At 48.0% G+C, this 14,835-nt stretch overlaps 1 protein-coding gene across 1 annotated transcript in view; it reads right to left on the bottom strand.

The window, feature by feature from the left end:
- ZNF385A (zinc finger protein 385A) overlaps positions 1 to 6,777 on the bottom strand; it is a 210,672-nt gene extending 203,895 nt beyond the window's left edge. Inside the window, exon 1 of the mRNA XM_082212628.1 lies at positions 6,750 to 6,777. Within this exon, the coding sequence (XP_082068754.1) occupies positions 6,750 to 6,762 (13 nt within the window). The 5' untranslated portion in view covers positions 6,763 to 6,777. The remainder of the gene's footprint in view (positions 1 to 6,749) is intronic.
- Between the last annotated feature and the right edge of the window lie 8,058 nt (positions 6,778 to 14,835).

The raw sequence follows: 14,835 nt of genomic DNA, 5'->3' as shown, positions 1-14,835 counted from the left end.
GGGAGTCAGTCCGCCCATCCCTGCTTTATTGCCTCTGGTCATCCCCGAGCCTAGTCAGGGGAAGAGACAAGCTCCCTGGAGCCGGCCCAGGGCTGGCTCCTTTCTCAATGGGATGCTTTCAGAAAGACCCGAGCCTTGGCTTCCCTCGCTGCTTAGGATGAGGGAGAGCCAGGGCTCTCTGGCCCACGTCCCAACCTCCCAGTGCTATTTACAGGCTGCAAAGTTTGGGATTCTTCAGCTGCTCTGGCCCAGGACATGGATTGGCTGTGGTCTCTCCCACATGCTGTGGGCGAACTGAAGCAAGTTGGGTGGACGGCAGGTGGCCTGGTGCTGGAGGCAGAATTCCCGGGCTCCTTCAAAAACCGCTTCGATCAGGACAGCTAGAGAGCGGCCTTTAGCCTCCCGAAATGGCAATCTCTCCTGTGAAGCAGGAGGCAATGTTTGCCTGTTTCCCCTCCCGTTTATAAATTGCTAAAACTAAAGGTAGTGGGATTCCAGGGTACTTGGAAGTAGCCCCTATGGATGGGCCAATTGGTCAGTTTGGGTCTCTCTCAGTTTCTCATTTTTCTAAGCTTAAACTCAGGTCTCCACATTTCAACAGCAACTTGCGATTATTACAGTGGCACCCCGGTTTTTGAGTGTAATCCGTTCCAGAAGACCGTTCAAGTTCTGAAATGTTCAAAAACTGAAAACTCAATACGGAAACCTCACTATGGAAGCTGTGTGGCATGTTTGACTTCCAAGGCATGTTAGAAAACTGAAGCAACAGAGATGTTCGAAAACCAAGATCACTGTATTTTTAACTTTTCATGAAACTTCGGTATCTTAATGTGAATTTCTCATACAACCCACATTTCCAGAGCTGTTGCAAAGATTATAGAGACTACAAGCACAGCAGAACAAAATGGAAGGGTGGACTGTGTCACTTCAGGCTGCAAGTGGCAGGAATCAAAATTTTGACTGCTTCCCTACACAAAAAGAGACTCAGTGTAAGTAGAAAACTAACAGTGGAAGAGGTACGTTAGAACCTTTCTTTCTGATGCATTCGGTTTTAAGATAGCCCCCTTCCTGACATGTTAGTTTTCTACTTGCGAGGAGTTGTTACATGGCGCATTCAAAAATATCATGCACCAACACATACTGCAAACAGTCTTTAGTGGTACAGTTCATTTTACTAGTCATTCTGCTGCAACTATATACCTAATAGGCCAAAGATCAGGTAGGTGAGATGCCTGGGACACTAGAATGGCACTGTAAGCAGTGCATTAAAAGAGGGTTAGCTGTGCCATGGGCATCATGTGGTCATTAAAAAGGTAAAGGTACCCCTGCCCGAAGGCCAGTCGTGTCTGACTCTAGGGTTGTGCGCTCATCTCACTCTAGAGGCCGGGAGCCAGCGCCGCCCGAGGACACTTCCGGGTCACGTGGCCAGCGTGACGAAGCTGCTCTGGCGAGCCAGCACCAGCGCAGCACACGGAAACGCCGTTTACCTTCCCGCCAGAGTGGTACCTATTTATCTACTTGCACTTTTTAGGGTGCTTTCAAACTGCTAGGTGGGCAGGAGCTGGGACCGAACGATGGGAGCTCACCCCGCCACGGGGATTCGAACCGCCGACCATAAGATCGGCAAGTCCTAGGCTCTGTGGTTTATCCCACAGCGCCACCCGTGATTAGTAATGTCATTCTTGTTGCCAGCGGTGCAGCTTTCCAGTGACAAACTATTAAAATTTATGCAGCAACCAGAATGCTTTGCAGCAAAGATTCAGCTGCCCCTCCAATGACCAAGATCATCCAAAATTAAAGCTAGCCCATTTCAATCTTATTCTTGCTGTTTCAACTGTGCCTGCCCTGCACACAACCAATCTCTGCTCTGCTCTGTGTGTTCTAGGAGACTGGGGAGAGGGGAGCTGGTCACAGCAGGAGTGGGAGACTTCTTCAGCACCCTGCCTAGTCTCTGCCTGTTGGCCCTCCTTCTCTCCAGTCTCTGCTTCTGCCTCTGATTTTGGACTGCTCTCTGCTCCAGAGTCTTCCCACTCACTAAACCCTGTTGCCTCTTCTGATTCCGACACCTCCTTCCCCCAGTCTGCCCCCTCTTCTCCCTCTGACCACTCATTGTCACCCCACCACCGCTTCCTGAGCTCTGAGTCTTCTTCTCTTGGGGGGTTCCCCAACTGTTGCCTCCCACCGCTCCTCCAGTCCCTGACAAGACAGCAGTGCGGATCCTGCTGCTCACTGGCAAGAATCAACCTTTGGAAGAGAGGCTGCTCATGCTGTTTCCTCCGTGGGGAACTGACACTGTTTGAGAGACTAGCATTGTCTGCCAGGGTGACTCCCTGCTGCTAAGCTTGCAAGCTTGTAAATGAACAGATAGCACCCAAAATGTTAAGTCTCAATATACCCTCCTCGCCAGGGTGGGGAACCCACTGCAAAAGGCTTTTCCTGGAATGGCCTCTGAATGCGCTCTGCACATGGTCAGAGGCATTCTCCTCTTCATCTCAATCTGTTCCAGGCCAGACTGAGCCCCGGAGAAGCCTTGCTTAGCACGGTGGCTGCGCATCGCACCCGCCTTCAACAGGCAAACATACTGTAAACATTTCTTTCCCTGTCATTGCCAGCAACAAAGAGAACGTCTCCTGCTGTCAGGCAAACAGCGAGCGCAAGGCTTTCTCTCATTCTGACTTCAAAGGCGGCATTTCAAGCATGGAGCAATTCCAGCCATGCTGAGCAGGAGACCCACACGGTCCTTGTGGGAGAGTGCGCAAGAACTCAAGAGTGCAGTTTACAGTTCCAAGTCATCTTTCTCAAACAGCAATCGTCCCCTCTTACATTAGCGCCAGCGGTCAAACTCTCTCCACCTCAGGACCCTCTGTACTGGGCAATATCTGGTTTTCAACAATGCATTATAACACCAGCTAAACATTGTGATATACAGTGGAACCTCAGTTTCCGAACGTAATCTGTTCCAGAAGACCGTTCGACTTCCAAAACGTTCGAAAACCGAAAACTGAAAGCGGAAGCCTCAATACAATATAGGAAACTCAAAACAGAAGCCGTGTAGCATGTTCAGCTTCCGGACATCATTTGAATACCAGAGCAGTTACTTCCGGGTTTTTGGGATTCGGGAACCGAAACATACGACAACGGAGGTGTTCAACAACCGAGGTTCCACTATACCAATATATCATGATGTCTGAAATAAGGATGGAACTATGTGGAAGCGAACAGTAGGGCTTAACGATATCTGGTTTTCAACATTGTGATCTATCACCAGCTAAACATCGTGATGCACTGATACATCATGATGCCTGAAATAAGGACGGAGCTATGTAGAGGCATTGGCTGGCTTCACAGTTTTTCCCACATTGTGATTTTTGCACAACACACACACACACACACACATCATGACTTGCAATATATTGCCAGGTCAAAAATTATGAAACCGATATCACAATATGGACTTCAAACTGGTTTTGGATGATATATTCATATATCTCCCAACTGTGCTCTGTACAGTGGTACCTCGGGGTAAGTACTTAATTCGTTCCGGAGGTCCATTCTTAACCTGAAACTGATATATATATATATATATATATATATATATATATATATATATATATATATATATATATTGCTTTCGTAGATTTTCACGGGTACAGGAATGCAGGTTTTGGTGTCTTCGGGTGTCTTCCCGTGTAAGAGTCGGGGTGTCTGTGCGACGTTTCGACGAGGTCTCACTCGTCATCTTCAGGCTGGTGCTTTCGGCTTCTTGTTACTGGAACAGAGCAGAGTCTGGTGTTTGAGTTCTTATAAATACTGTTGAGGGGTGTGGTGTATAGCCTCCAACGTTCTGGGCAGAGAGGAAGTTCCTAGATTAGTGTGCCTTTTCTTCTTTTGTTCCTTAATTACTTGAGGGATATCTTGGGTGATTTCATGAGTGATATTCTGAATATCACTGAATATCACAAAATATCTGAATATCACTGAATATCACAAAACCATAGCTCGCCCCTATACACGAAGCCAAGCCAGAGCACAACTAAATGCAGCACAGCCATCTTCTCAGAAAAACTCTTCACAAGCTCAATAGGTCAAGACACGAAAGCTTTAGCAACTAATCTACACTTAATGACCCACCCAGTGATATTCAGAATATCACTCATGAAATCACCCAAGATATCCCTCAAGTAATTAAGGAACAAAAGAAGAAAAGGCACACTAATCTAGGAACTTCCTCTCTGCCCAGAACGTTGGAGGCTATACACCACACCCCTCAACAGTATTTATAAGAACTCAAACACCAGACTCTGCTCTGTTCCAGTAACAAGAAGCCGAAAGCACCAGCCTGAAGATGACGAGTGAGACCTCGTCGAAACGTCGCACAGACACCCCGACTCTTACACGGGAAGACACCCGAAGACACCAAAACCTATATATATATATATATATATATATAGCCTTTCCCATTTATTTTTCATTTGAATGTATCTTCTTTTTTTTATATGATATTTATTAAGTTTTCAAAGGGGGAAAATTATATAAGTAAAAAGAATAGAAAAAAGACAAAAAATTAAAAAAAAGAAAAATACAAAATACAGAAAAAAGATAAAAAAACATTTAAAAAGAAAACACATCAATCTTTCCATGTCATATATTCATATCCTTGCTTCCCTGACCTCCTCACACCTCCCTTTTTTGTATTCAAATTTAGTTAGTTGATTCAGCAATTCCTTTCCCTTTTTGTTTTTATCTTAATCCTTTAACTTAATATAATATAACTTTGAGTTCTCACCTGTTAATAATCCATTTTTCATACACCTTTAAAACATTACTGCTTAAACCACTTCATTCTAACATCATTCTAACATTCATTAATTTTACAATATTTCTGTAAATAGTCTTTAAATTTCTTCCAATCTTCTTCCACCAACACCCAACACCCAAGTACAGTGGTACCTCTGGTTACGTACTTAATTCGTTCCAGAGGTCCCTTCTTAACCTGAAACTGTTCTTAACCTGAAGCACCACTTTAGCTAATGGGGCCTCCTGCTGCCGCCGCGCCGCCGGAGCACGATTTCTGTTCTCATCCTGAAGCAAAGTTCTTAACCCGAGGTAATATTTCTGGGTTAGTGGAGTCTGTAACCTGAAGCGTTTGTAACTGAAGCGTATGTGTAATAGGTATGAGTTACTCGTGCATAAACTGGTGCCTTTCTCGGTTAATTTGCCTTGTGAAACCTTTCTGACTGCACAGCCCCTTCTCATCGTGGCTGCCTCAGTCACTGGCAGAATCCATCAGTGGGCGTTTCTTGAACCTCTTCCAGCATAAAAGTTGTTTGACACCCAGCCTCCTCCTCCTCTCACTGCGCGGGAGTCTTCTGCGCAGGGAAGGCGTGGGCAGCGGAGGACCTGGGCTCTCCTCACTGATGTCCAGTGAAGAGTCCTGGAGCCCTCTCTCCAATTCCCCCGTCTGCCTCCCTTTATCCCTGGTGTTGCGCTGATTGGCTTCCCCCTCTACTGAGCTGTTTCTCCCCCTGCTGCTGGGTCCTTCGCCAGCATCATCTGGGAGCCTCCCCTTCGCCTCTCCCTCCGATGTCAGTTCCCTGACAGTATGTAACCCGAGGTACCACTGTACATCAGTGGAGATCAAACCATCACACATTTCTCTCTCTCTCTCCACTCATTGGCCCCAAGTTCAGGGAAAAGCAGAGTCAGCTAGGAGGACTTAAAGTGAGACACAGAGGATTAGGGATGCCTTGGTGTGTGTCCCGTACTCTAACCACTACACCACACTGACTCTCTTGTGATCTGGAAACCAATTGTGGAAACCAACAACCAATCTGAAAAGCGCTACAAGCTAGGGCAACTCTTCCTGGGATGAGAGAGGCCCAAATACTCCTGCCTGGAACTCCTGGGGAGCCGTGTTTAGGAGGACGCCCAGATGCCAATTAACAATTGAGGGGGCACATGAGGACCGAAGCAATTAATGTCACATGCCGTTAGGCCTGCCGTATCACTTGCAGCTATAAATACCAATATAAAAGGGACAGGCTTTTGCTCAGTGGCAGAGCATCTGCTTCACATGCAAATGCTCCCAGATATATAATCCCCAGCATCTCCTGATATGGCTACAAAAACCCCTGCATCTCAATGCCTGGAAAGCCATTACCAGTCAGCACAGATCGTTCTTCCTCAACTTGGGCCCTTCAAGATGCTTTAGACTACAACCTCTCATCAGCTCCTGCCAGCACAGGGCCAGAGTTAAGTACCAGGTGAACCAATGCAGGGATGGGGTCAAGGGTCAGCACAGTCCCCTGGGCTTGCCGCAGTGAGGAAGAAGATTCAGGGAGGGAGAGGACTCCATAGAGTCAATGTTGGATCTGCAGGGTCCGGCAGCTTCCCATAATGTTTAGAACCAGCGCCCCTGTATTCCTAGTGGTCCAACTCTGTATAATGCAGTTTCATACAGACCTCTGTAAACCTGCCAGCCAAACCTGTACTTAAAATAAAACTTAAAAGTTGGCTTGCAGAGTATACTCAATACTTTCCGGCAGGAACAGCTCACCTCTGGCTCTCCAGATGTGGCTGGACATCAGATCCCATCATTGTCCCTGACCACTGGGCCATGCTGGTGGGAGATGGAACCCAAAAAGATCTGGAGGGCCACGGGCTGTCCGCTCCTGCCTTAGGAGAAGATTTCCTAAGTGATCCAGGAATCATAAAAACACCAGCAAGAGGAATGCTATTGTATCCCTTACCTGAGCCCAACATGTGGATGAAATCCAGAGAGCGGGGCCTTAAGAACTGGTCACATGAAGATGCAGATCCGGGAAAGGTCAGAGGTCACCAGAGGAGGAAAGCTCAAGGAGATCCAGATGCCACAAGAAAAACCCCAGCGGAAGTCCTGCAGGGTCTGCCACCATCAGAGCTGGTCAGAAGGAGCCACTAGGAGGAGATCCATCATGCAAAGCGACCTCACATGGCAACCCACCGTGGGAGATGTCTCAGGAGGCGGGTTACAAGGAGAAGGAGCCGCGCGGGGGGGGGGGAGGCTGATCCCACCGGGGTGCATCCCAGTTTGCTTGCCAAAGCCACCACGGCATGACACAATGGGGCCGCTCTGTCTCACTGCATCTCTCATCAAAGGCAGAGCGAGAAGGCAAAGACGACAGCAAAGAGAGGACTTGAAAGGCGGCGCGCGGACGTCAGGGCTTCACCAGTCCCTTTGGCAGAGGGAGGCAGAGGCAGGCGGAAGGCAGGCAGACCCTCGGAGCCCAAAGGAGGCCTGGACGGGGCATGGGGACCGGTGTCTCCCTTGCTCAGCTTAGCCACAAGCTCTCCCTTTGGCCGTGCAAGCAGCTGACGCGGGCGCTGGGAATTCCTCTCCTTGCTGAGCCAACAAGTTCTGGGAGCCGGTCCCGAGAGGAGGCAGGACAGTTTGCACAGCTGGGAAGTGGTGTTGGCTTTCACCCGCCGGGAGAGGTGGAAGTGAGCCGCCATGGGGGCCCTTCTAAAAACCAGCAGAGGGGCAGCAGGTCTTACCCAGTGCAGAACCAACACTGGGAAGCCTTGAACTTACACACACACCAATCACAGTCCCCAAAAAAGGACCGCAGTCTCTTGGGGTTGCCACCTTCTCTGCCTGCCCTCGCTCCTATGACCTGAGTAGTGGGCTTCCCTCCCCAATTATCTTCCTGTCGAGGGAAGCTTTATGAGATCAAGTATCTCTCTGCTTTCACTGTCTGGGTGTCACGCAGAAATTGAAGGAAGCCTGTCACAGTTGGAGGTAGCGATGCATCTGAACACCAGTTGCTGGAAACCACAAGAGGAGAGAGTGCTCTTGAGCTGTAGACTTAGACCGGCCATTGGCCTGATCCAGTAGGCTCCTCTTATGATCTTAAGGCACAAGGCGGCAGATCCATTGAAGGAAACAACTCTCTTGTTCTCTCCCATAACCTCTGCGTCCTCCAGGTAAGTTGACTGGCCAGTCTGCTTAGGACAGAGGAAAGGGAGGGTGTTTTCATAAAATGCATAGTTGGCATATGTAATTCATTGCTAAGATAGGATGATGCTCACTAACTAGAAGATAAGTAGCTTACACATGCACTTCTTACATGAATAAGAGTGGGGGGACCATGTTTATTTCACTCCATTAATTTAGGCCACAATCCTGTACACACTTACCTGCGAGTAAGTCCCACTGACCTCTGAATATCATCTGTTGGTTAGAGTGTGGTGCTGATCATGCCAAGGTCAGTGCCCATATAAAACAGCTTTATATTCTTGCATTGCAAGGGGGTTGGACTAGATGATCCTCAGTAAAGATAAAGGTAAATGGACCCCTGACCGTTAAGTCCAGTCGCGGACGACTCTGGGCTTGCAGTGCTCATCTCATTTTACTGGCTGAGGGAGCCGACGTTTGTCCGCAGACAGTTTTTCCAGGTCATGTGGCCACCACGACTAAGTCGCTTCTGGCGAACAAGAACAGCACACGGAAACACTGTTTACCTTCCCTCCGGAGCGGTACCTATTTATCTACTTGCACTTTGACGTGCTTTCGAACTCCTAGGTTGGCAGGAGCAGGGACTGAGGAATGGGAGCTCACCCCGTCGCGGGGATTCGAACTGCTGACCTTCTGATCGGCAAGCCCTAGGCTCTGTGGTTTAGACCACAGTGCCACCCGCATCCCTTTACATGATCCTCAGGGTCCCTTCCAACTCTACAGTTCTACAATTCTATGGCAAACAATAACGAGGGGCTGCTATCTTCATGACCTGCTTGCGGACTTCCCAGAAGCAGCTGGCTACCCACTACAGAATAAAGAAAGATGGGTGGATTGGATGACCCTGCAGTGCCCCTTCTTATGCTGTAATAACCTTTAAAGGAGACATCATGTGCATGTATACAGCTTTGATGGTTGATGGCCAGAAAATTAAAATGTAGGACTGGGATTTCTCCCCCCTGAAAACCTTGCAGGACCCCTCTAAGAAAAAGCTGTGGCCCATAAAGAGCAGGCCAAGGATATCAGTAGCACTTAATTAAAACAGCAGCAGCAGCAGCTTATAGGGGCAGGTGGAGGGGTTGTGGGGTTCAAGGTGTATTTTTAATGAGACACTGCCCTCTCGCGGTTGTCCTCTGCTATTGCACTGAGGCTTTATATCATATGCTCACGAACACAAGAAATGTTTGCCAAGCTTGTTCTTTATAGCAAAGAGGTGCTCACATATGACCACCTTAGAGTGCAGTGAAGTCTTCCCACCCCAGATGTGTTTCACAGCTCTCAGCCCCCTCTCAAGCTGTTCACATCAGCAAAGCTTCATTAATGTCAGATTTGTTTCTGTTTGTGTGCACACCAAGGGAGTGTTGACAGGTGGGAATGACTTTACCCTACGTAAAGATGTCCACACCTTGGCTGGAGCAGAAAACCGGTCTAAGAAGCAATGCATCAAACAGCAGTACAGTGGTACCTTAAGTAAGAACTTAATTTGTTCCAGAGGTCCGTTCTTAATCCGAAATTGTTCTTAACTTGAAGCACCACTTTAGCTAATGGGGCCTCCCGCTGCGGCCGCACGATTGCTGTTCTCATCCTGAAGCAAAGTTCTTAACCTGAGGTACTATTTCTGGGTTAGAGGAGTCTGTAACCTGGAGCGTCTGTAACCTGGAGCGTCTGTAACCTGAGGTACCACTGTGTTTTATAACGTCTGCATTTTGGGTAGCACCCTGGGTTCGTGGACTAAAAGCCCTGCCCTGGAAACACAGTGACTGCGCAGTAAACAAGAGTCTGACCACTGGCCCATCTAGCTACACAACGACTCTTCAGGGTTTCAGGCAGGACAGGATACTTCCCTCCAGGGCTGTCTCAAGATACCAGGGACTGGACCTGGGGAACTCCTCAATGCATAGCATGGAAGTATATCTGGTTGGAGCAAGGCTTCATTGGAGCAAGTGTTTGGCATGACTCAGCCTCATGGAATCATGGAGTTGGAAGGGACCACCCAGCCCAACCCCCTGCAACGCAGGAATCTCAACGAAAGCATCCAGGACAGATGGACAGCCAACCTCTGCTTAAAAACCACCAAGGAAGGAGTGTCCACAACCTCCCAAGAGAGTGCATTCCGGTGTCGAACAGCTCTTGCTGTCAAAAAGTTCTTTTTGAGGGAAATCTTGGAACAAGAGGGAGATAAACTGAAATTACAAAGTCATGAGAAAATGAAACATAAAGTACAAAATTGGTTTCAATATCATCAAATAATGGAATTTTTCAAACAGGATAGGAAAATTGGCTTTCAGGTGGAAAAATCAAAATTAGAGACTGAATTGTTAGAACCCAATACTAAGAATTTATCAAGAATGTATAACTTGCTGCTGAAATGGAATACACAAGATGAAACAGTTAAATCGGCTATGATTAAGTGGGCACAGGACATTGGCCATAACATTATGTCTGCTGACTGGGAGTGGTTGTGGAACACAGGTATTAAATTCACGGCATGTAATGCCTTAAAGGAAAACATTATGAAAATGACTTACAGGTGGTACATGACCCCAGTCAAGCTAGCAAAGATCTACCATTTGCCTGATAATAAGTGCTGGAAATGTAAAGAGACTGAAGGTACTTTTTATCACCTTTGGTGGACATGCCCGAAGATTAAGGCTTTCTGGGAAATGATATATAATGAAATGAAAAAGGTACTTAAATGTACTTTCCTTAAAAAACCAGAGGCCTTTCTCTTGGGCATTGTCGGCCAATTGGTGCCAAAGAAGGATAGAACTTTCTTTATGTATGCTACAACAGCAGCAAGAATACTCATCGCAAAGTATTGGAAGACACAAGATCTACCCACTCTGGAAGAATGGCAGATGAAAGTGATGGACTATATGACATTGGCTGAGATGACAAGCAGAATCCGTGATCAGGGAAAAGAGACGGCGGAAGAAGAATGGAGAAAATTTAAAAGTTATCTTAAGGACTATTATAAACTTGATGAATGTTAGAATGTTGAGGTTTGCAGGAAGAAAGGGATACAGTGTTAACAGATAAGATCATAGAAAAGATTAAGATGACAGAGGTTGGAAAGGTATATTTAGAAGTTGCTAAAAAATACTTTGGACATTGGGATGCAGAAAGGGGGGGTATGGGGGAGTCCCGGAAAAGAAGTTTATGAAAAAATGTTATGAAATTATACGTGTTTGTATGTTTTTGTATGTGTTTGTTTGTGTTTAAAAAATCTGTAAAACCAATAAAAAATTTATAAAAAAACAACAAAAAGTTCTTTTTGATAAGCATCTCCTTTCTTGTAGCTTGAAGCCATTGGTTTGAGCCCTGCCCTGCAGAGCAGGAGAAAACAAACGTGCTCCACCTTCGATGCGACAGCCCTTGAGATTATAACAAGCATTCAGTCCCCAAATGCATGTTTGGGTTAAAGGGGGGTCCCTGGTGTGAGGGCTGACTGGTCACGTGGAAGGCAGAGGCACCAGCAGCAGGTGGAGCCAATGACAGGCAAAGCCAAGTAAGTCTCATTTTTGTCCCCATCCTCCGCCCATGCTGAGTTCTACAAGGGCAACACTGAGACTTGCAGCTATGCATACCCTCCAACATTTGTCTAATGAAAATAAGGATCTCCAGTGCTGTTTTTCTAGAAAAAGAGGTGCCGGAACTCACCATGAATACCTCCCTCGCTCTCTTAGAAGCACAAAGGTGCCCACCTGAGAGGTGCCGGAACTGAGATCTGGTGAGTTCCAGCTGGGGGGGAAAGCCCTGGGGGTGTCCTATTCCATACCCTCCAACATTTCTTCAATGAAAATAGGGATGTCCTAAGGAAAAAGCAGAGACATCACCTTGCCAACAAAGGTCCGTATAGTTAAAGCTGTGGTTTTCCCAGTAGTGATGAATGGAAGTGAGAGCTGGACCATAAAGAAGGCTGATCGCCGAAGAATTGATGCTTTTGAATTATGGTGCTGGAGGAGACTCTTGGCAGTCCCATGGACTGCAAGAAGATCAAACCTATCCATTCTGAAGGAAATCAGCCCTGAGTGCTCACTGGAAGGACAGATCCTGAAGCTGAGGCTCCCATACTTTGGCCACCTCATGAGAAGAGAAGACTCCCTGGAAAAGACCCTGATGTTGGGAAAGATGGAGGGCACAAGGAGAAGGGAATGACAGAGGATGAGATGGTTGGACAGTGTTCTCAAAGCTACCAGCATGAGTTTGACCAAACTGCGGGAGGCAGCGGAAGACAGGAGTGCCTGGCATGCTCTGGTCCATGGGGTCACGAAGTAGGACATGACTAAACGACTAAACAACAACAACAAAGGAAAAGCGGGACATTCCAGGATCAAATCAGAAACCAGGACAGCTTCTGAAATCCGGGACTCTCCCTGGAAAATAGAGACACTTGGAAGGCCTCTGTGTACGCACTGTATCTTTAAAGCACATTTGAATTGCATTTCCTCCTCAAAGAGGAGCACTGCAGTTTAAGGGTTACTGGGAATTGCAACATTGCGAGGGGTGAACTACAGTGCCCAGAATTCTTTGAGGGGAAAATGTGCTTTTAAAGGTACAGTATGTGTGTAGCCTGTGGGGGCGTAAGAAGACAGGTAGGTAGGGGACCAAGGGGGAGGCAGCCCCCTATCTTGCCCTAATGGACTCACCTCCATTGCTTATTCTGAAAACACTGTGGTCTAACAACCTGGATCAGCTTGTCCTATCCAGCATCCCACACTGATGGCTATACAGTGGTGCCCCGCAAGACGAATGCCTCGCAAGACGAAAAACCCGCCAGACGAAAGGGTTTTCCGTTTCTCGATGCGCTTCGCAAGACGAATTTCCCTATGGGCTTGCTTCACAAGACGAAAATGTCTTGCAAGTCTTGCGATTTTTTTCGCTTCCCCCCTTTTTCTAAGCCGCTAATAGCCTTTTAGCCGCTAAGCCGCTAAGCCTTTAATAGCCGCTAAACCGCTAATAGCGCTAATCCGCTAATCGGGTTGCTTCGCAAGACGAAAAAACCGCTAGACGAAGAGACTCACGGAACGGATTATTTTTGTCTTGCGAGGCACCACTGTACCCACTAGACTGGAAGCCAGACCGAGAATCAATATTTGGGAGCTAAAGCTGGATGGATTCCTTTCTTTTCATTTCTTTCTGTTTTTGAAAACAAGGCACCAATGGTCTTTTAGCAGAAAAGCCTGGGCAGGCTGCCTAGGGAGAAAGATGGATTTCCCTTCACTTACAATCCCCCAATTAAGATTTGATAACCCGTCTAAGAGAGACACTTTAGCCAAGCACAAGAAAACGAGCTTAATGTAAAAATGATAAGTGGAGGGAATTAAGTCCCTTGCCAGCTCTGGAGTGCAGCAAGTGCCTTGATGTCTGCTATAGATCTGAGACACCGGTCCCATTTGACATAGCGGCCCTTAAGCGTTTTGACATGGAAGATCAAACTATATGGAAGGAGCCACCTCTGCCGCCTTTCCCTCCCTCCTGCCAGATCCTAGAAGCTCTGGCTTGCTAGACCTTCTTCATGCACCCCATAGTCTGAGACTTGTGGGAGGGGGCAAAGCTTGGGGGGCCAGGGGGCGGGGGCCACGGGCGCAAAATTCTGAGGGGGGGCGACCAGGTGCCCCTGTTATGTACTGAGTTGAATAGGATTCAGAATGCAGCAGTCTGATTGGTCCTAGAACAATAGGACCCAGAATGCAGCAGTCTGATTGGTCCACAGGAGCCACCCAATCCAGCTCCAGGTGGAAGTGAACCCGCAACCTGATTGGCCTACAGGAGAATCCTAGAATTAGCCAATCACGTGGGGCCCATTGTGTAAATAATGTATATAAAGCAGACATTCTGGGGGAACTTCCATTCCTCCTCACCACTATGAGCTGAATAAAGAGCATGAAATCCACTCTCGACTCCGAGTATATTTCACTGGAGACGAAGATGGGATTCGAACCCATGCGGTGTCATGTACAGAGTTGAAAAGGATTCAGAATGCAGCAGTCTGATTGGTCCTAGAACAATAGGATTCAGAATGCTATTCAACTCAGTACATAACAGCCCCCATGACAAGCTACCTGCTGTGCTCCTGCCGCCTTCCAGAGCCGCAGGGAGGCAAGCTGCACCCAGACTGGGCCTTCGACTTTCACGGCTGGGGAGGTGCCTCCATCTCCTTGCATGCCCTGCTCTTGGGCTGGCTGAGAGGCGAGGGCCTGCCCAGCCTCTGAGGCAGAGATGGATGGAGGGGGCAAGGCCTAGGGAGCTCTGGACACTGGTGGCCCAGGCCGGGGAGGAAGAGTCTGTTCCTGTGGAGGGGGGAAGAGGAGGCTGTGGCAGAGGCCGAGTCAAGGTTGCTGCAGTCAAAATGGTGGCACCTCCACGCAGCACTCCTGGTGTTGGCCCACCAATATGCGCCCCCAACCCCGTGCCACACCATAGCCACCTGGATGTTGAGAGAGGGAGAGGGCACCAGGGCCACCCACTGAGGAGGGAGGCAAGAAAACACCCAAGGGGGAAGCCCCCCCCCAGAATGCGCCTTCTGCCCAATCCACCAGGGGGTGCAACACTTGCCCTGCCCCAGGCACTGGCAACCCACACTATGCCACTGCTTGTGGAGCAGGGTATCTTGTGGCACAGGGTATCTTCTTTGGCGATCCCTCGTAGCCAAGTAAGATTGTCTTCCATAAACACGGTTTTAACATTGAGTCCATAAGTGACTGTGGAGGCGAATTCTGGATCCACACGTCCTTCCACAGTGGGGACATTGGTTTCCAGGCGGGTGTTAATCATGGTGTGGATTTGCCAAGCATGCCTTCCTCTTAGCACGTTTCTCCCTTGCATCCTGAGTTCGAGTG

This window comes from Podarcis vaucheri (assembly GCF_965113315.1).
Source record: "Podarcis vaucheri genome assembly, chromosome: 2".
NCBI lineage: Eukaryota > Metazoa > Chordata > Lepidosauria > Squamata > Lacertidae > Podarcis > Podarcis vaucheri.
The sequence above is the reverse complement of the archived record's forward strand: the minus strand, read 5'-3'. Positions and strand labels throughout refer to the sequence as shown.